At 37.2% G+C, this 25,003-nt stretch overlaps 2 protein-coding genes across 7 annotated transcripts in view; both read right to left on the bottom strand.

Moving 5' to 3' along the window:
* Positions 1–1,901: 1,901 nt before the first annotated feature.
* LOC127418679 (zinc finger protein PLAGL2-like) lies at positions 1,902–5,650 on the bottom strand. Its single transcript, XM_051659389.1, has 3 exons — positions 5,518–5,650; positions 3,415–3,481; positions 1,902–3,305 (listed from the first exon to the last, which is right to left on the bottom strand). Exon 3 carries the CDS (start codon positions 3,257–3,259, stop codon positions 2,105–2,107), a length of 1,155 nt encoding a protein of 384 aa, XP_051515349.1. The 5' UTR covers positions 3,260–3,305; positions 3,415–3,481; positions 5,518–5,650; the 3' UTR covers positions 1,902–2,104.
* Positions 5,651–10,364: 4,714 nt separating this feature from the next.
* The window catches only part of LOC127418659 (PAN2-PAN3 deadenylation complex catalytic subunit PAN2-like), a 38,450-nt gene continuing 23,811 nt past the window's right edge, over positions 10,365–25,003 (bottom strand). For 3 of the 6 annotated variants that reach the window (XM_051659329.1, XM_051659331.1, XM_051659334.1), the window contains 17 exons: positions 24,644–24,763; positions 20,800–20,928; positions 20,510–20,709; positions 19,564–19,712; positions 19,335–19,441; positions 18,797–18,895; positions 18,388–18,470; positions 17,844–17,985; positions 17,562–17,699; positions 17,181–17,240; positions 16,963–17,053; positions 16,664–16,821; positions 14,838–14,981; positions 14,306–14,485; positions 11,806–11,899; positions 11,478–11,681; positions 10,365–10,944 (listed from right to left, as the gene is read on the bottom strand). In XM_051659329.1, the coding sequence (XP_051515289.1) occupies positions 10,910–10,944; positions 11,478–11,681; positions 11,806–11,899; positions 14,306–14,485; positions 14,838–14,981; positions 16,664–16,821; positions 16,963–17,053; positions 17,181–17,240; positions 17,562–17,699; positions 17,844–17,985; positions 18,388–18,470; positions 18,797–18,895; positions 19,335–19,441; positions 19,564–19,712; positions 20,510–20,709; positions 20,800–20,928; positions 24,644–24,763 (2,133 nt within the window). In that variant the 3' untranslated portion in view covers positions 10,365–10,909. Of the gene's footprint in view, positions 10,945–11,477; positions 11,682–11,805; positions 11,900–12,564; positions 13,812–14,305; positions 14,486–14,837; positions 14,982–16,663; positions 16,822–16,962; positions 17,054–17,180; positions 17,241–17,561; positions 17,700–17,843; positions 17,986–18,387; positions 18,471–18,796; positions 18,896–19,334; positions 19,442–19,563; positions 19,713–20,509; positions 20,710–20,799; positions 20,929–24,643; positions 24,764–25,003 lie in introns of those variants that run through there. The other 3 variants (XM_051659330.1, XM_051659332.1, XM_051659333.1) reach the window with 2 other exon arrangements.

Genomic DNA, 25,003 nt, shown 5'->3' with positions numbered 1-25,003 from the left:
GCTTCCGACTTGAATGTGACATGTCGTAATAACGAATACCCGACTCGGAGGTAGGAGCTTCCCAGGTGCACCTGAAGGCAGCATAACTCACCCTTATGTCAATCCAAACCTGTATTACTTTTATTCTTCCCACAAAAGGAGATGCAAGGCAGACAGACAACCTCAGTCACCATTTAATTTCATTGTACAGAAAAAAGATGCAATGTAAGAGAATGGTTACTGAGGCTGTCAGTCCAACATTCTGCCTTTTGTGTTCCTCGGAAGAAATAAAGTCATTTATGTTGTACAACCCCAATTCCGAAAGTATGAACAGTATGAAAAAATGCTAATAAAAGCAAAAAGGAGTTATTTGTAAATCATATTCACCCTTTGCTATATTGAAATCACTACAACTACACATTATATGATGTTTTACCTTGTGAATTTCATTGTTTTTTTGTTTTTTTTAATGTACAGTAATTTCAGATCAGATGATTGCAACATGCTCCAAAGAAGTTGAGACAGGGGCAATTTAAGACTAATAACAATATGACTAGTGAAAATAACAAGGCAATGTGAAACAGGAGATGTTAAACAGGTGAGGCAATCGTGTCATGGTATATAAGGAACCTCCAAAAACAGCCTAATCCTTCAAGAGCAAGGATCATTCGAGACTTCTCAATTTGCCAAGAGATGCTTCTGCAAATAATCCAGCACTTTGAGAATGTTCCCCAAAGACAAATTGGAAGGATTTTGGGCATTTCACCCTCTACAGTGCACAATATAGTTAAAACATTCAAGGAATCTGGTCAAATCTAAGTGCATAAAGGGCAAGACAAAAACCACTTCTGAATGCGCGTGATCTTTGATCCCTCGGACATCATTCATCTGTAATGGATATCATGAACATGGGCTTGGGATTACTTTAGTAAACTTTTGTTAGTCAACACCATTTGCCGCTGCATCCACAGATGCAAGTTAAGACTTTACTATGCAAAGCAGAAGCCATACATCAACACTGTCCAGAAGCGCTGCCGACTTCTCTGGGCTCGGTCTCATCTTAGATGGAAAGTAGAACAGTGGAACTGTGTTTTTTGGTCCGATGAGTCCACATTTCAAATAGTTTTTGAAAAACACAACCGTTGTGTTCTCCGGGCCAAAGAAGAAAAGGACCATCCAAGTTGTTATCAGCATCAGGTCCAAAATCCAGTGTCTGTATGGGCCAGAGGTGTGTCAGTGCCCATGGCATGGGTAACTCGTACATCTGTGAGGGCACCATTAATGCAGACAGATATGTACAAATTTTGGAGCAGCATATACTGCCATCCAGCACCGTATTTTCCAGGGATGTCCCGGCATTTTCAGCAGGACAACTTCAAAACCACATACAGGCCGAATAAGCAGAGAGTGTGGGTGCTAGATTGGCCTGCCTGCAGTCCTGACCATCTCCAAATGAGAATGTGTGGGGCATTATGAATCGCACAATACGGCAACAAAGACCCCGTACAATTGTGCAGCTGAAGACCTGCATAATGGATGAATGGGGGAAAATTCCACTTTTTAAACTTAACAAACTTGTGTCTTCAGTGCCTAAATGCTTAATAAGTGTTATTAGAAGAAATGGTGATGTTTCACAGTGGTAAACACTCGACTGTCCCAACTTTTTTGGAGCGTGTTGCAATCATCTGATTCGAAATTACTGTACATTTAAAAAAATAAAATAAAAAAATAAAAATAAAAAATGAAATTCACAAGGTAAAACATCATATAATCTGTATGTGTTTTCAACATAGCAAAGGGTGAATATAATTTACAAATAACTCCTTTTTGCTTTTATTAGCATTTTTCATACTGTCCCAACTTTTTCGGAATTGGGGTTGTATAACTAAATGGTAAAGTCTCTTCGGTAATATTAACCTCAGACTTTCTTTTACTCATAATTTGAAAAACGCTATTCTAAAACACCCATTGGAAATTCCCAAGGTAACCAATGTTGAATTAGCCTTCCATGTTGGCCAACAAATTCATGCCATGACTGAACAGCTCTATTACCTGTAAGCTATTTGGCAATGATGCAACAGAGCTGTTGCATTTGACTGGCAGGTCATAGTGGACATGAGTAACATCACTGTTGGAAGGCCTGATGGAATTGAGGTAGAGTTGGAGAGAAACCAGAGAACTGGTTTAAGTGCCCTGAAGCCTGAGGCTCATGCAGTGACTGTGGCTGAAATGAGGTAAGTGGCCCAGAGAGCTGAGAGTTAGGGTTTGGGGACGCAGCTGTGGTTGGGGTGGAGTATCCCATCACGAGGCTTCCAGAATTCAAGGGATTGCTGTAAGGAGGCAGGCCGAACGGCAGGAACCCCAGCAGATGTGAAAGGTCCATGTTGGCAGAGTTGGAAGGGGGCTCAGCTGAGGTGAACGCTGAGTTCTTGAGGGTGAAATGTGCACTCTGACCTCCCAGGCTGTCAGGGAGGAGGTCGCCTGGCCGTGAGACAGCTGTCGCTATGGCAGCTTGTGGTGGCATAGGCCCACACTGGAGTTCGGTCAGGAAGTTCTCCATCTCTGCTTTTAGATTTGAGGTAGTGGAACTAGGCTGATTTCTATGAGCCTGCTGGTACTGCTGCGGTTGAGGCTTGCTCGACTCGAGGTAGCAGCCCACACCCATGGGGTTGGACAGGGGGACAGACACCACTGAATGATGATGATTGACCCCTGAGGTAGATGCTCTCGGCAGGCCTTGTGGGCTGGACATGCCCATAGAAAAAGCCTCTGTTGCATCCTTTGGAGATCCAACAGAGCACATTGTGGGACTGGGTTCTTCTTTGATGGACATCGGGGTCAGGGTCTCCAACTCCTGCGCATGACTTTTCTTCAGGTGTCGTGTGAGGTGGTCACGTCGGCCAAATCGTTGGGCGCAACGTGTACACAAGAAGTCCCGTCTGCCTGTATGCACCACCGCATGGCGCCTGACATCCTTGCGAGTAAAGAAGCGACGACCACAGCGTTCACACTGATGCTTCCTTTCACGTACCACAGTCACTGGGGGTGGTCGGCCAGTATGTGTACTCAAGTGCTCAAGCAATGCCGGCATGCTCTCATATACCTGCCGACAAACCTTACAGGTGAGGTCACCAGTGGCAGAGGTGGCATGTGTGGCCACGTGGCGTCTAAGACCGAGGTGAGTGTTGTAATGCTTGCCACATTCTTCGCACCCCAGTTCTTGCTTGTTGGGGTCGTGGGTCTGGAGGTGGCTGTTCAACTGGTCTTTGCCATGGAACATTTTCTCACATATATAGGTAGTTTTCAGGGAGCATGTAATTATACATCTGAGAAAAGCCAAAGAAGATCTCTGATACATTAGTGTAGACCACAACATTCCACAAGTTCAGAAAGAGAGTACGTATTATATTAAAGACAAAAGCATTTCACAAATACCTGATAAGAAACTCTGACAGGTAATTTTCCTTGAGACTGAAGGTCGTTTTTACACATGTTCAAAATCCTGCACACAAACACAATGATGCAGCAGGTGTCTGATCAGTGAGGTGGAAAATGTTTTCATCCCTAAAGTCATAAGGTTAATTATTGCTAATGTCAGAATCAGAATCACTTTATATTCGTTATTACAATAATGCAACAGAATTTTTCTTGGTTCTTAGCACATAAACAATGATTACAGTACAACAAAATTACTGTGTGTCAGCATTACAGTGCAAATAGCAATAAAGGGCAAATGATGATACAGTCTTGTGTATCTTAAATAATAATAAACCCAAAATGGATCAGTGTGATTCATTAACAAGCATGTTAACATGTGATTAAGTACAACAATCATAATTTATTGCTATAATATTATAATGCACACAAACTAAAAAAAAGTAAATACATTTTTTTATTTATTTTTTTGGTCAGATAACCTAAAAAATGTGCTTAATGTGGTAACGACTAAATTAACTGGTTTTGTTCAAGTCAAAAATATAATTTATTTTGGTTCACATTAGGTAAATTATAAAATGAGTATGTTGTATGCAATATGATGCTAAAATCTTGCTTCATCATATTTTAAAATTTCTGGAGCACAAATATGCATAGATTTCTTTTGTTTCTTTTCAACACTTAAATACCACTCACAGAAAATCTCTGAAAATTAATAAATAAACTAAAAATGTATGGCTTTTATTAAGAAAAAAAGAATATTGAAGAAAACCATTTTGACAAATGCACTTCATTTTTTCCAAATCACTGACAAAAACAGTTGATTTTTCCAACAGAAAATTTGTAATTACCTCAGATTGTTTTTTTTATAGGAACTAGAGAAGAACTTTCGGATTTAAAAAAAAAAAAAAATCATTTCACTAATGTGTGTTTGATGGCAATGCAGTGTAGTCTTTGAACCCACCTGCCCCCAAATAGTGATGGTAACAGTTTTCAACACAAGAAACTTAAAAACACCCTCGAGGAATGTCCATGCTGATTGGTTAGTGACATTTATAAAGGGTTTGTTTACCTGTTTCAACTCTCACAAAAGCACATTCATTATCCTGACAGACATCCGGAAAACGTCTGACCATTATTACACCCTCAGTGACTAAAGAACAGATGGACATCATTCAAGCAATAATTTGCTTTACGTTTCAAATGTATCTAACTCTAGATTATTTTATTTAGTTCTTATTTTTTAAGAAATATTCTGGACAATATGTGCTTATGTATCCATTGTCAAACATCAAATCTAAGGAAGTAATTCACATATTAAAAACAGTTTTAATTATTGTCAGCTTTGAATATTTATTGTAGTGCAATTGCCACCTGACTTATAATCAAGTTACTATGTTATTATTACATAGTAACAGCCATTTCCATTTCACTTCATTAAAGGAAGTTTGAATTTCAGGACAAAGTGATTAAATTAAATTACTGTTTACACATTATTAATTTCAAATATCATGTGAGCCTAAAATTTGACTTCATTACATTTATTAAATAATATAGTTACACTGAAACGAACACAAAACAAAACTTTTAGAGTTGTGCTTGATACGAATTATAAACTAAAAATATAAATCGATTTAAAAAAAAAAAAAGTAATCTTTTTTTTTTTTTTTTTTTCTGTTTTAATAGTATCTTTATTTTTACTCTTTGCACGTTTCGGGATTTGAACTTGTGGCAAGCTTCGCTCAGCAAAATCTCCAGATAACTGCAGAAAATTGCGATTAAATGCTAAAATCGACATGAACTGAAATTAAAATCAACACAAATCCCCTCCACGCTTTTCTTGTCTTTAACGTATATTCAAATCTTATAAAAAATAAATACAGTGAATATACAACAGTGTTTTGCGTAGCTAATTTGTTTGCTCGCTCATGCAACATTTGGACCTCTTCTGAGGATGAATGGCACAAACTGTACTTTTTTAAATGTCTATAAACACGTACAACTAAACTCTATGAGGGTTTTAAACATTTCAACATCAATGCAAACACCGCACGCGGTCTTAAATTCACTGCAACATTTGCATGAAAACAGTCTTGCTCTCACCAGAAACTTTTGATCGCCGCAAAAGTTGCATTTCACGGGCATTGCTCCATTCTACATCTCTCAATGGTGCAAACCAAAATTTCGTTGCTCGTCCATTTCTCGATGAATTCGCACGAATCGTTCGCGGTGGATAATTTGTCACTTCTTCCCCCCCACCCACCCAAATAATGTGTGTATTTTTCAGGCCTTCTTTCCCTCTAAACACAGCAGAGCTCAAGCTGACGGGCGCGTGCATTGTGGGAACGTACGTGACGTCAGACCACTTTGGATTTCACTCATATTTTTCACAATTTGAACTACCTCATTACAAACGCTCATGCACTGCATTGAACTCTGTAAAATAAACGACAAAATAAATCTAAACCACGACCATTTAAACAGACATTAACTAGTTCAACTTGCATTTAAGTAAAGTTTCTGACAATTCAAATCCTTCACAATTTGTAACAAATAATTCTATTTTTGGGACTATTAAATTAACATGTTATCATATTACTAACCATTCGATTTGTATACAACGTTCGATTTGTTGCATGGTGATAACTAGTTGCCAAGGTAACCTAGTCTACACGCGGGAACGAGTATGGAAAAAGTAGCATAACTTTGTTCATTTTGTATTCTGTGTTTTCGAGGTGATTTTTGTGTGAGACAATTTCGTTTCATGCCAAATAGATACAGTTTTATGTAACATTGTTTCCATCTCGCAATGGTGCATTTTGTGAGTTTACATCAGTTTGCACCATGTAATAATTGCACGTGCAGTTACCGCAACAGTCCGGGAATTTCTCTTAAAATACTGAACATAACATTACGAAGATCGAGAAAAGGTGATATTTTCCTTTGTAGTGCTTTTGAAAAGCTAGTATTGTTATTGTCGGTAACTGCTCAGTGAAGGAGTTTAGTGAGTGTAAATAATTTATGAGGGGATTTTGATACAGCAAATCACAGTTCCATATTTCACAAAATTACCTTGAAAATAGCCTAGATATATTAACATATTGTAGTCCAGTCAAGAGTGCACAAACATTCATGATTAAAAGAAGAGCAAAATTAACACATGCAATTATGTATATAACATTTCTTATAACACAGATATAATTAAATTCATAATATTTATAAAATAATGTAATTACAATATTTATGCTTTTTTTTTTTTTTTTAAGTAAACAGCTATCACATGTGCAGACTGTTATTTAACGTTTAACTGCAATAGTGCCACTACATTTTTCTAATCCTTCAATTATTCTTAATTACAATTAACAGCCTCTGTCATAGGGATAAATGTTTGCAAGCAAGTGTGCAGTAATTCTATATTGTGCCTTTGAAACTGTAACAAATTTTTCCCAGTTTAGTGAAGAAAAGTATTAATTCTGTTATGCATAGTCCAGGTCACATCTGGTTTAATGGCCCTTAAGAGAAGGATGCAAAATGATGGCTGTTAGGGTTATATTATTTTTAATCTGTCCAAAAGATTTTTGCATCAACGTGTTATTTCTTTCCTGCTCAGCAAACAGTAGAAAATAATTATTTCAGAAGCAGAATTAGTTCTACCTTCCCTTTTCAAAATAATGTGTGACAAAGAGTTTGCAGAAAACAACATAAAGAGCTGCTGCTGATGAAACAATTATGAAAACTTAATGAAACCTAATTTAATATAAAATAAAACATCTGGAGGTCAGAAGAACAATGCAAGTGCATAAATGTTATCTAATTATTGTATTTTTACAGCTGGATATTGTAGTAAACTTGGCACACACAAACTGTAAATCCTAAAGTTGTCATTACTGGAAAAAATAAGGTTGTCTTAATTAAACATTACTTGAAACATCAGGTTTGGGGCTCATAACTTAAATATCTATGTATGTTCTTTGAAAGGCTACGGAGAATATCCGCAATGGCTTGTGCTTGAATTATTTAATTATGCTTCCTTGGTCAAAGGAAACATATGGGGGCATTTAAATAGTTGTTATTAACCATTTATAGAGGTTTTAGAATTTCTTTCTTTTTTCCTTTTTTTTAGTATTATGTCATTTTGTTGCAGATAGTTGTTTTGTGTGATGTCACCATTAAGGTGATCTGTGCATGTGTAATTGAAGTACAGGCATTATGCAATTCTTTGGAGAAATGTTTATTTAATGACTGACCTAGAATTAGTTATAATCTTCATTTGTTGTGTTATTGTATGACCTAAATTTGAGTCCATTCAATTAAAATTATTAAGATGAAGCAACATTTAAATAGCAAATCTGAGTTAAGTCTGCTTGCATCAAGTTACCTTAACTTAAATAGCTAAGTTCATTCTATACGAACGCAATGTTAAGTGAACTTAAATACACAAGTTTTGAAGACACCTTTACTCAATTAAATTGAGGGGATGAGTTCACTCAATCGAATAATCAACTTATTAGGCTTTCAGTGTAGAACTTTCTCTTTTTAACCAAAACTTATCAGGAGGGGCAAAAGTAGATTAGGTAAACAGCCCCTAAAGTAAATCAGAGCAATATACATGCAATATAATATGAAAAACACACTTATTGAATTATTTCACTGTCCATCTTCTGTGGAATTTCTTTTATAGCAGTTGCAGAACAAATTTTAATTGCAGCAATTACTATTGTGGTCAAAGATATCACTTAACACATAGGAATAAGGTACCTCTAAAAATAAAAACATACTGCAGTCTTCAGCAACTATCCCTAATTATCCAGTTATTTATCCAATTATTATTAACTTTTCAGGATATTTTTGACCACATTAGTAATAGCTGAGGTACCTACAGTTGAAGTCAGAAGTTTACATACACTTAGGTTGAAGTCATTAAAAGTCATTTTTTAACCACTCAACAGATTTTATATTAGCAAACTCTAGTTTTGGCAAGTCATTTAGGACATCTACTTTGTGCATGATGAGTAATTTTTCCAACAGTTGTTTACAGACAGATTGTTTCATTTTTAATTGACTATATCACAATTCCAGTGGGTCAGAAATGTACATTAAGTTAACTGTGCCTTTAAACAGCTTAGAAAATTCCAGAATATGATGTCAGGCCTTAAGGCAATTAGCTTCTGATAGGAGGTGTACTGAATTGGAGGTGTACCTGTTGATGTATTTTAAGGCCTACCTTCAAACTTAGTGCCACTTTGCTTGACATCATGGGAAAATCAAAAGAATTCAGCCAAGACCAAGAGTTCATCCTTGGGAGCAATTTCCAAATGCCTGAAGGTACCACGTTCATCTGCACAAAAAATAGTGTGCAAGTATAAACACCATGGGACCATGCAGCCATCATACCGCTCAGGAAGACGACGCATTCTGCCTCCTATATGAATGTAGTTTGGTGCGAAAAGTGCAAATAAATCCCAGAACAACAGCAAAGGAACTTGTGAAGATGCTGGAGGAAACAGGTAGACAAGTATCTATAACCACAGTAAAACGAGTCCTATATTGACATAACCTGAAAGGCTGCTCAGCAAGGAAGAAGCCACTGCTCCAAAACTGCCATAAAAAAGCCAGACTACAGTTTGCAAGTGCACATGGGGACAAAGATCTCACTTTTTGGAGAAATGTCCTCTGGTCTGATGAAACAAATCTAGAACTGTTTGGCCATAATGACCATTGTTATGTTTGGAGGAAAAAGGGTGAGGCTTGCAAACCGAAGAACACCATCCCAACTGTGAAGCATGGGGGTGGCAGCATCATGTTGTGGGGGTGCTTTGCTGCAGGAGGGACTGGTGCACTTCACAAAATAGATGGCATCATGAGGAAGGAAAATTATGTGGATATATTGAAGCAACATCATAAGACATTCGCCAGGAAGTTAAAGCTCGGTCACAAATGGGTCTTCCAAATGGACAATGACCCCAAGCATACCCCCAACGTTGTGGCAAAATGGCTTAAGGACAACATAGTCAAGGTATTGCAGTGGCCATCACAAAGCGCTGACCTCAATTCGATAGAAAATTTGTGGGCAGAACTGAAAAAGCACGTGCGAGCAAGGAGGCTTACAAACCTGACTAAGTTACACCAGTTCTGTCTCGAATTGTTTCAACCAAGTTAAACAATTAAATTTGGCAATGCTACCAAATACTAACAAAGTGTATGTAAACTTCTGACCCACTGGGAATGTGATGAAAGAAATAAAATCTGAAATAAATCATTCTCTCTATTATTATTCTTACATTTCACATTCTTAAAATAAAGTAGTGATCCTAACTGACCTAAGACAGGGAATGTTTTCTACAATTAAATGTCAGGAATTGTGAAAAACTGAGTTTAAATGTATTTGTCTAAGGTGTTTGTAAACGTCTGACTTCAACTGTAATTCCTATGTTTTAAGTATGTTAAGTGTCTTACATGTCTTATACCATTTAAATGCTTTGATTGTTTATATTCTGGTGTTTCTGATCATAAAACTAACATAGAGATTTTAAATATTAAACACATTTTTACATCTCATACACAGGTACAAAATCACTTTCCCGGACTTTCCCAACTCCATCCGAGCAACCGATTCTCTTTTAAGGAAAATCCAAAGACACATCTCTTCCGTGAGCCCTTGACCCAGTTCTACTAATGCACTAACTTTTTCTTTCTTCTCAAAATTCTTAATACATTCTTTCACTGTGGTCTCTCACTTTCCTTTCTGCTTGTACTTCTCTCAACAAACTTGAAACTTTGTATTGCAGCACTCATGCCTCCTTAGGATGAATCGCTTTTGCTGTATTCCTCATTTGGAAGTCGCTTTGGATAAAAGTGTCTGCTGTACTGTATGCGGTTACATCAAACAGTATTTTATTGCCATACATTTCTGCACTGATTCACACTTTTAGAAAATGGAAATTGTGAACTCAGATTTATCCAGAAATCTTTATTCAACTGCCACATTACTAAAGTGTATATTATAGTAACAAAATAGAAAATTACACTGTATAAATCCATTGACTGCTTAATTACATTTACATAAGTGCAGTTTCAGACACAAAATACCTTAGTGCAAAAAGCTACCGTCAAAGCTACAGAGTCAAATGTGAACAAGTCACTTGTTTCAGGTTTTTTAAAAATTGTTTCCCAGTCCTGTTTAAGTAGGTGTAATTTACATATGCTTTCCTGGTATACCACATACAAGCTACACAATGCTGTGGAGAAAACCAGGACATGATAGAATTTTATAAATATATTTGATCTTTCATTCGATTCCCAAAGGTTTTATACATGGCAAAACGAACATGTTATTGCACATTATAACCATCCTTTTTTGACATTTGTAACATAATGACATGAAATACGCTGATCAATTAAGAGATTTTGAAAGAAAACTGAAAGGCTGTGACTGGTGTGCTGACATCTGTTTGGCAGGAATATACAGTGGCCAGCACGTGGAGTTTAACTAGGATCACAAACCCATCACAGAGGGAAACACTGCTGTACCTGTGGAGGCAAAATAGTGTAAAAAGTCCATCAAACATGAACTTAAAAACATGTACACAAAAATGAAATGTAATAAGACAAAGAAAGATTATTTATTTAAAACTCAACCGGCCTGGATAACACCATTTATTTACTTGTGGTGACTTGACGAGAAATGAGAACATTAAATGTTAGCCAAAAGGTGACTGGTGTTTTTCAGCTACTTTAGAGTAATGGGCTTTGTCAATAAATAAAAACAATTTCTGCTTTAAAAAAAAACAAAAAAACAAGTGAATTTTAAGTAAATATTGTTTAAAACAAGACTTTATTTCCTTTCAGCAATTTCGTGTACATCTCAGTTCCTGTTACTAATTTTGTTATATTTCAGCCATTACCCACCCTGCTCTCAAGATATCAGCATCTGCAATACATTGGTAACGCTTTGCAAATTCTTACTTGTAAAAAAGTTTCCATAGTTTACAACCTCTGATTATTGTTAAAATTTTTATACTTTTACTTGAAAATATTCTCACTGGCATGACAGTGATTCATACTTTTTGGGCTACCTTGACCATCTGCAGGGTCAGTATCTGGGACTTTCCAATCTAACTTGCGTCCTTTCTCATAGAGAGCCTTGAGAACCTTCCGGAACTCCTCTTGTCCTCCGTTATGACTCAGCTCCAAGTACTTCTGGTACAACTGAAGGGCAGTCCGCGCATCTTCAATACTATCATGAGTCTCACTCTGAATGTTAAGATCTAAACAAATATTCAAAAGACATATAAAAAAAATGCTAAACAGAAATTGACAGAGACATACCTGATGCAGGACTCAGGAGGAAAGGGAAAGTTGGTAATACACAAGTTTGTATGAGAAACCTACCGAGAAAGTACCAAGCAAGGAAACGCAGAGAGATCATTCTTTTCCTAGGCATGTGGAAGAGGTAGACGGTGTCAATCACCTGGTCTTTTGGAACCTATAACAGATGTGTCAGAATTAGGGATGTAAAGGTTTCATGGTATACCTCTGTTTTAAAACAGATGGTTTTCATACCATTGACATCTTCTCATTTGCGGTATCGCATCAGTTGGACAGGTTGTTCTCTGAGCTTTTCTAAAATCGAAATCAGTCCAATTAAAAGGTTAGTTCACTCAAAAATTTAAATTCTCTCATAATTTACTCCCCCTCATGCCATCCCAGATGTGTGACTTTCTGTCTTCTGCAGAACACAAATGAAGATTTTTGGAAGAATATCTCAGCTCTGTAGGTCCATACAATGTAAGTTAACGTTGACCAGAACTTTGAATCTGCAAAAATCACAAAATCAGTGATCCATACAACTCCAGTAGTTAAATCCATGTCTTCAGAAGCAATATATGTGTGGGTGAGAAACAGATCAATATTTAAGTCCTTTTTTTCCTATAAATGTCCACTTTCGCTTTCATTTCCACATTCCTCTTCTTTTGTTTTTTGGCCATTAGCATTCTTGATACATATTGCCACCTACTGGTCGGAGCTGGTCAAAGGTGGAGATTTATGGTAAAAAAAGGACTTAAATATTGATCTGTTTCTCATCCACACTTATATCACTTCTAAATCATGGATTTACCCACTGGAGTCACCATTCACTTGCATTGTATGGGCCTACAGTGCTTAGATTTTATTCTAAAAAATATCATTTGTGTTCTGCAGAAGAAAGAAAATCATACACATCCAGGATGGCGTGAGTGTTGAAGAGAGTCCCCTGTTCACTATGTAAACCGCTTTGAGTGTAGTGTCAGAAAAGCACTTTATACAGTGAATGTAACATTCATTCATTCATTCATTCATACACAGCATAATTTAACCCTGACGTGATCGAATAAATCTCTAAATTGCAGCTTCCTCATTTCACATTTAACCGTCTCTCCGTACATTAGCGCAGCACACAGACACGTCGGAGCCTGAACCTTCATTTACCCTACCAAAGTGGTTTAAGTCAGCGGTGTGGGAATACATTGGTATGCTACTTTACCCATGAGGCATAATCAATGTTTCTCAGTTACCCAATTTCAAATCAAAATCAAATCAAATCCCTTTATTGTCACTCAACCATATACACAAGTGCAATAATACGGTTCCAAGCAACATAGCAGTATGACAATTACAATAAACATGACACAGTTTACACATCTGTTACACAACACAATATACAATGTACACCTAATAATATACAATATACAGTATGCACAAAATAAAAAGACTGTATACAATAAAAAATATTGTAATCAGTGGAAATAAATATGAAGTGTTGTGTTGACATTCAGCTGTCCGCTGATAGTTGCCAGTGTGTTATTAAGTGAAGTATAAAATGTGGGTCCAGTCTGAGGCTAATAAAGCACGGTGCTGATATATGTATCGTGAGCGATCAAGAGTTCAAAAGTCTGATTGCTTGGGGGAACCAAATACAAGAATTTGTAAGGTTTGTTAAAAAAAAAGTGTCAGCTTAGGTAGGAAACACTTTAAACCTGAAGCACCATCTCTTCAAGCACCATTTTGCAGACAGGAATCTTAGTGAAAATACAATTAATGAAATAATAAATTATAGACCCTTTCTTAAAAAAACACCAGATACAATACTGTTTTACATAATTTGTAATGAGGTTTATAAGTTGGCTTACGTTTGTGCTTTCTGTGACAGTATATGCTACATTACGATGGGCCGACTGTTTGTACATGCATTTATTTGCTTAAGTGCAGCGCAACAGCAGGCCTAATATGTATTTAATCCTATAATTATGTGCAATGATATGCTTTATTAATTAGGTAGGCCTACTAAATAAGGATTACAAAGTGCTTTAGGCATACAGGAAATGGACAGTGATACTGTAGCAGAATATATAAAGTACCTGAAAAAACACCAATAAATAAACTGCAAATTAATAATCATTTAATTATTCAGTAGATATTGTTTAGAATCAAACTAAATTACAAAAGCAACTAATTACTGAATCAAATGCATATCTAATCTGTCTACCTGAGCAGTAATCTTTAGAAATTATTAGTTTTTTGTTTGTTTGTTTTTGCTCAAATCAATTTCATAAATCTTAAAATAATAGTAATTAAAAAATGATTTTTGAAAGTTATGGCATACAATTAAATTGCAGTAGGGAACATGTCTTTTTAGTTGAAATTTAGCTAGAACTAAATATTAAACTGCTAATAATATTAGCAATGCATCTTAACACCGTAATACTGTGGTATCTTCTGTGACTATTAACATATCGTCACAATCTCATACCGTTACACCCCTAGGCAGAATAAATTTAGGGGTTTCATAGGTTTCCCTTTATACTTTTCCATAGACAGCAATCAAAAATGATATCACTCCAGTTCAACTCACCATCAAATTTATTACTCTGAAATCCTTCTGTAAACCGTGACCAACAAAGCGAACGCCAGTGTCGATAAGAAAGCGAAGTTTGAGATATGTTGATTTCAGTGTTGTCAAGTGTTTGGAAGAGATCTTAGCATCCAGGTCCCCAGGTTTGATACCAGAGTATTGGGTCAGGTAGTCCACCACCTGTATAAGCAAAGAGGTTAAAATTTCTAACATGATTTCATGTTTCTGACGAAAACACCGAAACCAAACGCAATACTATGGAAATCACTGGAACAGTCAGAGCTGTTCCTCAACTTTTAATTAAATGACTCAGAAATGTCACCCAGTACAAGTGGCAGTAACAGATAACAGAAAAGTTATGATAAGCCACAAAGAGGTTTTTCCTGGGGTCATTTAAAGCCCTTATCATTTCACATGTTCAGGCTGTAGAGCCAAGCTTCCCTATTATGACCATCTCAATCATAGCCTCCTGATAATTCCCCCTGCAGAAGTGTAAAATATCTTCCCCTCACTGAACATCTGTGCAACAGACCTGTTCTTGCGTAGAGATGTAGTCATCAATGAATGGCACTCCTTCATTAGATCCCTGGCCTCTCACACAGGTGATACGAGCCACAGACATCTGACTGGGTTTAATGGTGGACTTGGTCCCATCACTGCGCAGTTCTGCCTCTTCCTGTTCATCCAAAATATATGACAAATTATACAACTCATTCATACTGAATAAGCACAAAACATGTATTTTTCTTATATACACTTCACCGAGCACTTTATTAGGTACACCTGTACACCTACTTATTCATGCGATTATCTAATCAGTCAATCGTGTGGCAGCAGTGCAATGCATAAAATCATGCAGATATGGGTCAGGAGCTTCAGTTAATGTTCACTTTTGGGGAAAAAATGTGATCTCAGTGATTTCAACTGTGGCATGATTGTTGGTGCCAGATGGACTGGTTTGAGTATTTCTGTAACTGCTGATCTCCTGGGATTTTCATGCACAACAGTCTCTAGAATTTACTCCAAATGGTGCCAAAAACATCCAGTGAGCAAGAGTTCTGCGGATGGAAACGCTTTGTTGATGAGAGAGGTCAACAGAGAATGGCCAGACTGGTTCAAGCTGACAGGAAGGCTACAGTAACTCACATAACCACTCTGTACAATTGTAGTGAGCAGAATAGCACAACACGTCGAACCTTGAGGCGGATTGGCTACAACAGCAGAAGACCACGTCGTGGACTTTATTAGGACCACAGTGTTCCTAATAAAGTGCTCGGTGTGTATAAAGTTAAAGAGCACTAGTAATTGACCCTTCGCTAATCTCCGCCCCCTCTAAGTTACCGTTGCTCGCTCTGACAGAGCTTCTCATAGGAACAAATGGGAGACTGCAAGAGTAGCGCAGTTTTTGGCAACATATTCTCATAAACAGAATTGAAAATATTCTTACATAGACTGGAATGAGGAGTGACATTTTAAAGCGGATTTATCTGATGTTTTTTTTTTGTAAAAGAAATGGTTGAACTACATAGATTTCTGAATTTTGTGATTTAGAATTGAGGCAAATTATTATTAGTCACTTGAAAAGAAAACAGCGCTATTTGATGGTGATTACACACCTGATAGCATTAGTGTAAGTGAACAGAACGGCTCATAACATCTCATTAAACATTCACTATGATGCTGAAAACTCTTTTATACTATCACCTCTACTAATTCCTTAATCAATAAATGAATTAACATTAAGTTATTAGCTTTAATTTTCCTTGGAGCAAATGTTGGTGTCCTTCCTGATGTTATACATGTTCATTTTGTAATTAGGAATGACACAGTCATGACACATTTTATCCTCTCTAGGTACTTCGTGTAACTATTAAAGTGACCCAGTAACAAAGTTTTTAAAATGTTTTATTTCTATAAAATTCAGCTTAAAATTACTCAAACACATTACTCCCTTAGAATTTTGTTGAAAAAAAAAGCAAACGCTTGTTAGAGAAATGGCGGACGTAACAGTCGCTAAGATAGGATTTAAGGCGAGACACAGAAACGCTTTAAGGCAGGGCTTAGCGAAGAGTCAATTAGTTTATTAGTGTCTGTTTTACTTTAATTTAATCAGTCTGTGAAACCAGTGTGGTAATTATAAAGACATGCACATCATCACAACACTGCGTTGTTCAGGCAAACTATGCATTTAGTTAAAACCGAGTTAAGACTGAAATAAAAAATTAGACTTTTTTATAATCCACATTTAGCTGGATGATCAAAACATTTTGAAGACATTTTTGGCTTTGTTGGGCAGTCTGCTTTCACAAATAAACCAAAGGTTTTCGACATCTATCATTGACTTTATTACACACTGACCTGGTTGAGCGTAACAAACTCAGCGTCCAGTCCCACAAGGTCTCCAGTCTGAGGCATCTCGCTCACCATGAGGGGTATGAAGGTGGCATGACTCTTCCTCTGTTTCCGTGCCAATGAGGCCTCCGTCAGCAGAACGCTGGCCTCAATGGGATTTTTAACTATGTGGAAAAGGACGAAAGAATACCCTCATGTTGAAACATTTTCATAATCATACTAAAATTTAAGCATAACCCATGATGTTTTTGCAATCAGTGACAAATGTTTAGTGAGAGCCAGGATGCATTTAAAGTGTTACGTACTGCGGAGGTCATACTTGGCGTTGTAGTTTCTCTTGGTGTAGTAAAGTACAGCTGGAACCTTCCAGTTCACATCAAACTGAGCTGATTCTGCCTAATAAAAATATATCCATGAAAAGAATCAGTGTCTTATTTGACAGGATTGAGTAGAAATAACTTATCAAATGCATTTTATTTTAAGGTGTTTATTGATAAGTGGTTATTTGGTGTTGTATTATTACCTTGTCAATAGGCTCAATCAGAAAATCATTGAATAGATACCACTGCTGGTGTGTTACTCCCTGAAAGCAAAACACAGAAAAGACAGTTTGTTCCCCATGTCTAACGGAGTCCAATGTCTAGTAGGTACATTAGATTAAGTGTTTCTCACACAGCCTACTAACATTTCTTTTAGAGAGCATTGTGTGTGTGTGTGTATAGAACGCAAAACTAGGCCACTTTTAAAAACAACACAATATTACAAATTCTCTAGAAATGCAAGTAGTTTAACATGGGTAAAAGGCTATATTATAAAATAAGATAAATGTTTGATTGTCTCGTTCAAGTAATTTAAAGATGTTCCAGAGATCATTGGAAAACTAAATTATGGGCCCATTTCTCGCCTCTTTCCTCTGGTGGTAGGTCTCGCCCACTTTGATATGAGCCACCAGGTTTCCTCCGGTCCGAGCATCCTGGATATGCGACACCGTGACGACCAGGTCGTAGACAGACGCCCCCTCTGCCTCTTCACTTTCAGTCAGCTAAGAGGAAAAAAAAAAAAAAAAAAAAAAAAAATCACAATTGTTCCTCAATTTAAATAACCTCATATGTCACATCCCCCGTGCAATTCTACTGCCTATTCTTCTTGATAATTCCCAGTATGATTATTGAGTGTATTTTCTCACCTCCTTTCCCTCAGACAGGCTGCTGACCTCCAGGCCTTGAGTCTTACTAATGCACATCTTCAGACTGAGAGGGATCCACACATGTCTCATGTCCTCTGCTTGCATGTCAAACGTCAAGCCCTCCACACTACACAGTTCATCCCTATACAAAGCAAACATTTGTAGCTATATACAGGCAGGGATCTCTAATATAAGATATCTATCATTAAATCTTACATGAATGAATGGACCTATAAATACAACATATTTTAAAATACTACATTTAGAATGTTTCTAATGCTGCTGATTTTCTTTTTCTTGTGTTTTTTTTTTTTTTGCCATTTCATCTATTTTATAAGCAGTGATAGTGTAGAGAGAGAGAGAACAAGAAATGACAAAATATTGGGATTTGAAAAAAATGAACTCATGTTACCCACATGAGCACCAGCTCAACATGTATTAACCACTAGGCCACAGCTTTGACATGGTGCTGACTTTGTATTTGTGTGCTTTTGATAACATAATCTGGCTGACAGATGAACATTTCTCCAATCAGCGGACTTACTCTAAGCACCATTCTGAAGGAAGAGGCTCTTTTGGTTTGGGAGGTTCCGCTGCCTCTTTCTTCAGAGCTCTGTTGAATGCATACTGCGAACAGTAAGAGTATTTATCTCAGAGAACAGAAAACAAAGACAACTCAATGTGCCTAAGGGGGCAATACACCAATTACACAGAGATCGGCTCAATGAACCGGTTGTTACATTGCTATTACACCACTTAAATAACTCGTCACATAATATGACACATAAACATAACATGATGGCATCTTCATATAATGACAGTATGTCTAATTTAATTACCTGAAAAACATGCATAAAACAGTATATGACCTTTAAGGGCAGATTTAGGACTGAAAGGAATGAATGCATGACTATATATCCTGGCAATTAAAAGGTACTATATAAGGGTCTGACCTCAGTCTGTGCTTTCCAGAACTCTGCTTCCTTAGCACTGTTCACCTCACAGTTTATCACCAGAACATCAGGCAGACAGCGAATGTTTCGGGTCTGCACCTACAAAGAGAGAGCCACAGTAAAGTCTGTGAAATAATTGAAATTCTGATCACAAAATTTACACACTTTCCTCTAAATTCTTAGGTATTGTCTGTACAATCTTTCAGAGAGAATGCTGTGCCATTATTTGGCTTTATTGCTCACCGGTCTATTATTGTAATATTTCAATTTCAAAGTTCCCTGCCCTTATACATCACATACAATAAAAACTGTGGTTGGTCATACTGCATGGCAGCCAAACAGCCCCTTCCTGTCTACATGTGCGATTCTTGGCCAGAATAAAAAGCAAAAGTGCAAAGGACTTTATGCTGATAGAAAAAGCCAGAAGTCTAGTCTAGAGCAAGACTAGAGCAATGCACGACTAGGGAAAGCGGTCCAGACCAGAAGGACATCGAGAGAGAAAGAAGAGAAAACAAAGGAAAGAGACAGAGAGACTCACTGTTGGCTGGTATTTCTCACAGTTGTCACACCAGGCCTGCGTGATCTGTTCCAGACAAATACTCTTCTTCAGGATCTCTGCAAATTCATGCTCCTCTATCGTCTTATCTGTCCAAATTAAACCAGCCCAGCAAATCAATTCCATTCTCCATTTAACTTTTGAAAACATGCCTACTGGGTGTAGATTGATGGAATAATGTGTAAATAATTTGTGATTTGGCAGTTCTGACCAAGAGATCTCTGCTCAGGGTAGTGCATAGTGAACAGCAGAGTCAAAGAGGAGCGAACTGTTTCCTTCCCACAACGACATAAACTGCTGTTCTCCACTTCACAGCCAAACAACCGTCCAATCACAGACTCCCCTGAAGAACCCAGAGCACTGCCATGGATTGAAAACATACACACGTAAATAAAGAAGAATACATAATGGCACATGCAGGTATACACAGCAGAATTAGAGGTGGCAGCTGGAATATTAACAACACACCTAAAAATTAAAGAGATGATTCTCTGCGACTGTAAATTCAGCTCATTTTTCAGCTCTGATCCACAAATTTCCTATCGAAATGCATCAAAGGTGAAGCATGTCATTTTCAATGATAAACCTATCCCAGTTTAATATGCAGAGACATAAGTAAAGAATTTGTAGATTGACTTTCTGAAGAATGTAAACTTGGTGGCACTTGCAAAACATTGAGCAAATTGTTTGAGTGAAATGATCCAACATGTCAAAGTCCTGCTTTACAATTTAAGTTGGGGGGGGACAAGGCCCAGACGGAATCTGCGCACACAGAACTTAACTTTCTGCAGAGATTTCCGCAGAATTGCAATTGAAACATCTGTCTGTTTGTTTATTAACTATTCTGGCTCATAAAATTATTCTTTCAGCTACCAACAAGAGTGTAGTACTCTCTGCTACATTTAACACATTTTACTATATTAAAATCCCTTCCGCAGAATTCCACAGCTTTTCCTTCAAAAAATTAATCCAACAGAAAATGTGAAAAAAGTCAGCAGATTCCATCTGGGCCTGGACGGGACCATTTGTTTAATTGAAACATGGTAGACTGTGTCTGGTGCCACTCATGGCACAAAAATTACACACTTCACAATTGAGTCAACATCATGATACACAATGAAAAAATGCCTGGCGCAGCTCCACTGTAGCGTCCACACCTGCTGCTCGCTCCTCTGTACGCCTGTGGTCCCTCCTGCTCCAGTGTCTCCTGATGTAGCTGTGCAAGTATGAAACGGTTCCAGCTCTGGATGAGACGGCCCAGACGGGCTTTCCCTGTCTGCTCATCCGAGTCAGCTAGGATCAAACCCAGCGCCGATGCCTCTGGGATTGTCCGGAAAGCCCGGAGAAAATTACTGGCCTGAAAAACAAATTATGTAAGTTTGTATAGCTATGCAGCTCTGAAATCTATTTGGATGAGAAGATGCAGTTGTAGTGATGTCACGTGTACCTGGCAGGGGTCTCCTCTACTCAGATCCAGCATGTGAAAGAGAAAGCCTAGCTCACAGGCCAGACAGAACTCCTTCTGACACAAGTGATTCTGTACCATGCACCTGATTGGCTCCAGGAAATACAACACCTGCCACGGCACACACAGTTAACTATTAATACAATTCCAGAGAGCTTAAACATCCAAATCTAATACTGTGAATTTCCAAAATTCCTTACAGAGAACAAAAAAAATACCTAACTTAGGAATTTATAGAGAAACCGACATGGTGATGTAGTGGAATTTTTCCAGACCGATTAAGCAAATGTCAGTTACATGATTAGTATACATTACCAGTCAAAAGTTTTGAAACACTTACTCATTCTTTATTATATATTTCACATTTTAGAATAATAATAAAGTCATCAAAACTATGGAATAACATAAATGGAACTATGGGAATTATGTTGTGACTAAACAAAATCCAAAATAAATAAAAACTGTTATATTTTAGCATCTTCAAAGTAGTCACTCTTTGCCTAGATTTTGCAGACATGTACTCTTGACATTTTCTCAACCAGTTTCTTGAAGTATCACCCTGGGATGCTTTTTAAACAGTATTGAAGGAGTTCCCATCTATGTTGGGCACTTAGTGGCTGCTTTTCTTTATTATTTGGTCCATGTCATCAATTTCAAAAACTTTTCTTTATTTTTTTTTTAATTAAATTTTAGTTTTATAATTAAATAAATTAATATGGTGGCACAATTATATTTTTGTCTACAAAACTAATTTCAAACATTTATGCATACGCCTTCAGATCAAAAGATTTTTAAGATCATGAGAAGCATTTCAGTCAAGTGTTTCAAAACATTTGACCGGTAGTGTATACATATACAGTTGAAGTCAGAAGTTTACATACACTTATGCTGAAGTCATTAAAACTTATTTTTTAACCACTCCGCAGATTTTGTATTAGCAAATTGTAGTTTTGGCAAATCGTTTAGAACATCTACTTTGTGCATGACACACGTAATTCTTCCAACAACTGTTTACAGACAGATTGTTTACTTTTAATTTACTATAATCACAATTAACTGTGCCTTTAAGCAGCCTGGAAAATTCCAGAAAATGATGTCAAGCCTTTAGACAATTAACCAATTAGCTTCTGATAGGAGGTGTACTGAATTGGAGGTGTACCTGTGGATGAATTGTAAGGCCTACTATCAAACTCAGTGTCTCTTTACTTAACATCACAGGAAAATCAAAAGAAATCAGCGAAGACCTAAGAAAAAAATTGTGGACCTTTATAAGTCTGGTTCATCCTTGGGAGCAATTTCCAAATGCCTGAAGGTACCACGTTCATCTGTACAAACAATAGTATGCAAGTATAAACACCATGGGACCACGCAGCCATCATACCGCTCAGGAAGAAAACACATTCTGGAGGAAACAGGCAGACAAGTATCTATATCCACAGTAATACCCACACCTGAAAGGCTGCTCAGCAAGGAAGAAGCCACTGCTCCAAAATAGCCATAAAAAAGCCAGACAAGTGCACATGGGGACAAAGATCTTACTTTTTGGAGAAATGTCTTCTGGTCTGATGTAACAAAAATTGAACTGTTTGGCCATAATGACCATCGTTATGTTTGGAGGAAAAGGGGTAAGGCTTGCAAGCCGAAGAACCCCATCCCAACTGTGAAGCATGGGGATGGCAGCATCATGTTGTGGGGTGCTTTGCTGCAGGAGGGACTGGTACACTTCACAAAATAGATGGCATCATAAGGAAGGAAATGTATGTGGATATATTGAAGCAACATCTCAAGACATCAGCCAGGAAGTTAAAGCTCAGTCGCAAATGGGTCTTCCAAATGGACAATGACCCCAAGAATACCTCTAAAGTTGTGGCAAAATGGCTTAAGGACAACAAAGTCAAGGTATTGGAGTGGCCATCACAAAGCCCTGACCTCAGTCTGATAGAAAATTTGTGGGCAGAACTGAAAAAGCATGTGCGAGCAAGGAGGCCTACAAACCTGACTCAGTTACACCAGTTCTGTCTGGAGGAATGGGCCAAAATTCCAGCAACTTATTGTGAGAAACTTGTGGAAGGCTACACAAAACGTCTGACCCAAGTTAAACAATTTAAAGGCAATGCTAGCAAATACTAACAAAGTGTATGTAAACTTCTGACCCACTGGGAATGTGATGAAAGGAATAAAAGCTGACATAAATCATTCTCTCTACTATTATTCTGACATTTCACTTTTTTAAAATAAAGTAGTGATCCTAACTAACCTAAGACAGGGAATGTTTTCTACGATTAAATGTCAGGAACTGTGAAAAACTGAGTTTAAAGGTATTTGGCTAAGGTGTATGTAAACTTCTGACTTCAGCTGTATATATTTATACACTGGCGGCCAAAAGTTTGGAATATTGTACAGATTTTGCTCTTATGGAAAGAAACTGGTACTTTTATTCACCAAAGTGGCATTCAACTGATCACAATATATAGTCAGGACATTAAAAATGTGAAAAAGAACTTCTTAAACTACTTCAAATGGTTCTCATCAAAAAATCCTCCACGTGCAGCAATGACAGCTTTGCAGATCCTTGGCATTCTAGCTGTCAGTTTGTCCAGACACTCAGGTGACATTTCACCCCATGCTTCCTGTAGCACTTGCAATAGATGTGGCTGTCTTGTCGGGCACTTCTCACGCACCTTACAGTCTAGCTGATCCCACAAAAGCTCAAAGCTCCATAACACTCTTTTCCAATTATCTGTTGTCCAATGTTTGAGTTTCTTTGCCCACTCTAACCTTTTCTTTTTGTTTTTCTGTTTCAAAAGTGGCTTTTTCTTTGCAATTCTTCCCATACGGCCTGCACCCCTGAGTCTTCTCTTTACTGTTGTACATGAAACTGGTGTTGAGAGGGTAGAATTCAATGAAGCTGTCAGCTGAGGACATGTGAGGTGTCTATTTCTCAAACTAGAGACTCTGATCTATTTATCATCTTGTTTAGTTGTACATCTGGGCCTTCCAAATCTCTTTCTGTCCTTGTTAGAGTCAGTTTTTCTTTGTCTTTCAAAACTGTAGTGTACACCATTGTATGAAATCTTCAGTTTTTTGGCAATTTCAAGCATTGCATAGCCTTCATTCTTCAAAACAATGATTAACTGAGTTTTTAGAGAAAGCTGTTTCTTTTTTGCAATAATATTGACCTTAAGACATGGCAGTCTATTGCATACTGTGGCAACTTAAAAAAGACACAAAGACAATGTTAAGCTTCATTTAATGAACCAAATAGCTTTCAACTGTGTTTGATATAATGGCAAGTGATTTTCTAGTACCAAATTAGCAATTTAGCATGATTTAGGAGTGATGGCTGCTGGAAATGGGGCCTGTCCAGATTTTATCAAAAATTACTTTTTTCAAATAGTGATTGTGCTGTTTTTTACATCAGTCCTGATAATGATAATGTCCTGATTATATTTTGTGATCAGATGAATGCCACTTTGGTGAATTAAAGTACCAAATTCCTTCTGAAACAGCAAAATCTGTACATTATTCCAAACTTGTGTGTGTATTTATATATTACTGGTTTATATATATACTGTGGATATATAACCACAGTATATATATATATATATATATATATATATATACTCACAGTGGACACATCCTCTTTTCATGATCCAATCAAATTCCAATGGAGATTTAATATTGTCTATATTTATCAAATCAATTGATATATTATTATACTATATTTCTCTGTTTTTAAGTCAACGGGGGGATTTTAAAGGAGACTCCAGGAAATTAGCACAAGTATAATAATTTAACAGTACAAAATGTGTGCATATAGTTTCACCTGGATCATGCAGTTACAGTAGGCGTTAGGTATGTGAGGCTCCAGACCAGCAAAGAGAGTCCTGTTATAGTGCTTGAAGTCAAAGTCTTCCAGTCCCAGTTTGGAATATTTAATGGTCACCTAACACAAACATTTAGCACATAATCAGAACTGTCTAATCCTAAAGTTTCACATGTATATAACAACAGTGGGAATCACTATGAATCCCACAACAAGATATTATCACAATACTTGGGTCAAGATTTGAAATTTTGACGTACAGTAATTATTTAATTGTGTGATGACACAAATGAGCAATTAATGGTTTTCTATTCAAGACAAGTGCAGTATTGTCATATAATATAGCATCATGGGGCAGTC

The sequence above is a fragment of the Myxocyprinus asiaticus genome, chromosome 28 (assembly GCF_019703515.2).
Source record: "Myxocyprinus asiaticus isolate MX2 ecotype Aquarium Trade chromosome 28, UBuf_Myxa_2, whole genome shotgun sequence".
NCBI lineage: Eukaryota > Metazoa > Chordata > Actinopteri > Cypriniformes > Catostomidae > Myxocyprinus > Myxocyprinus asiaticus.
This window is presented reverse-complemented; position numbering and strand designations above follow the sequence as displayed.

Bases quoted from the DNA above. Each gene is read 5' to 3' on its own strand.
- LOC127418679 (XM_051659389.1), bottom strand. From the start codon at position 3,259: ATGTTCCATGGCAAAGACCAGTTGAACAGCCACCTCCAGACCCACGAC.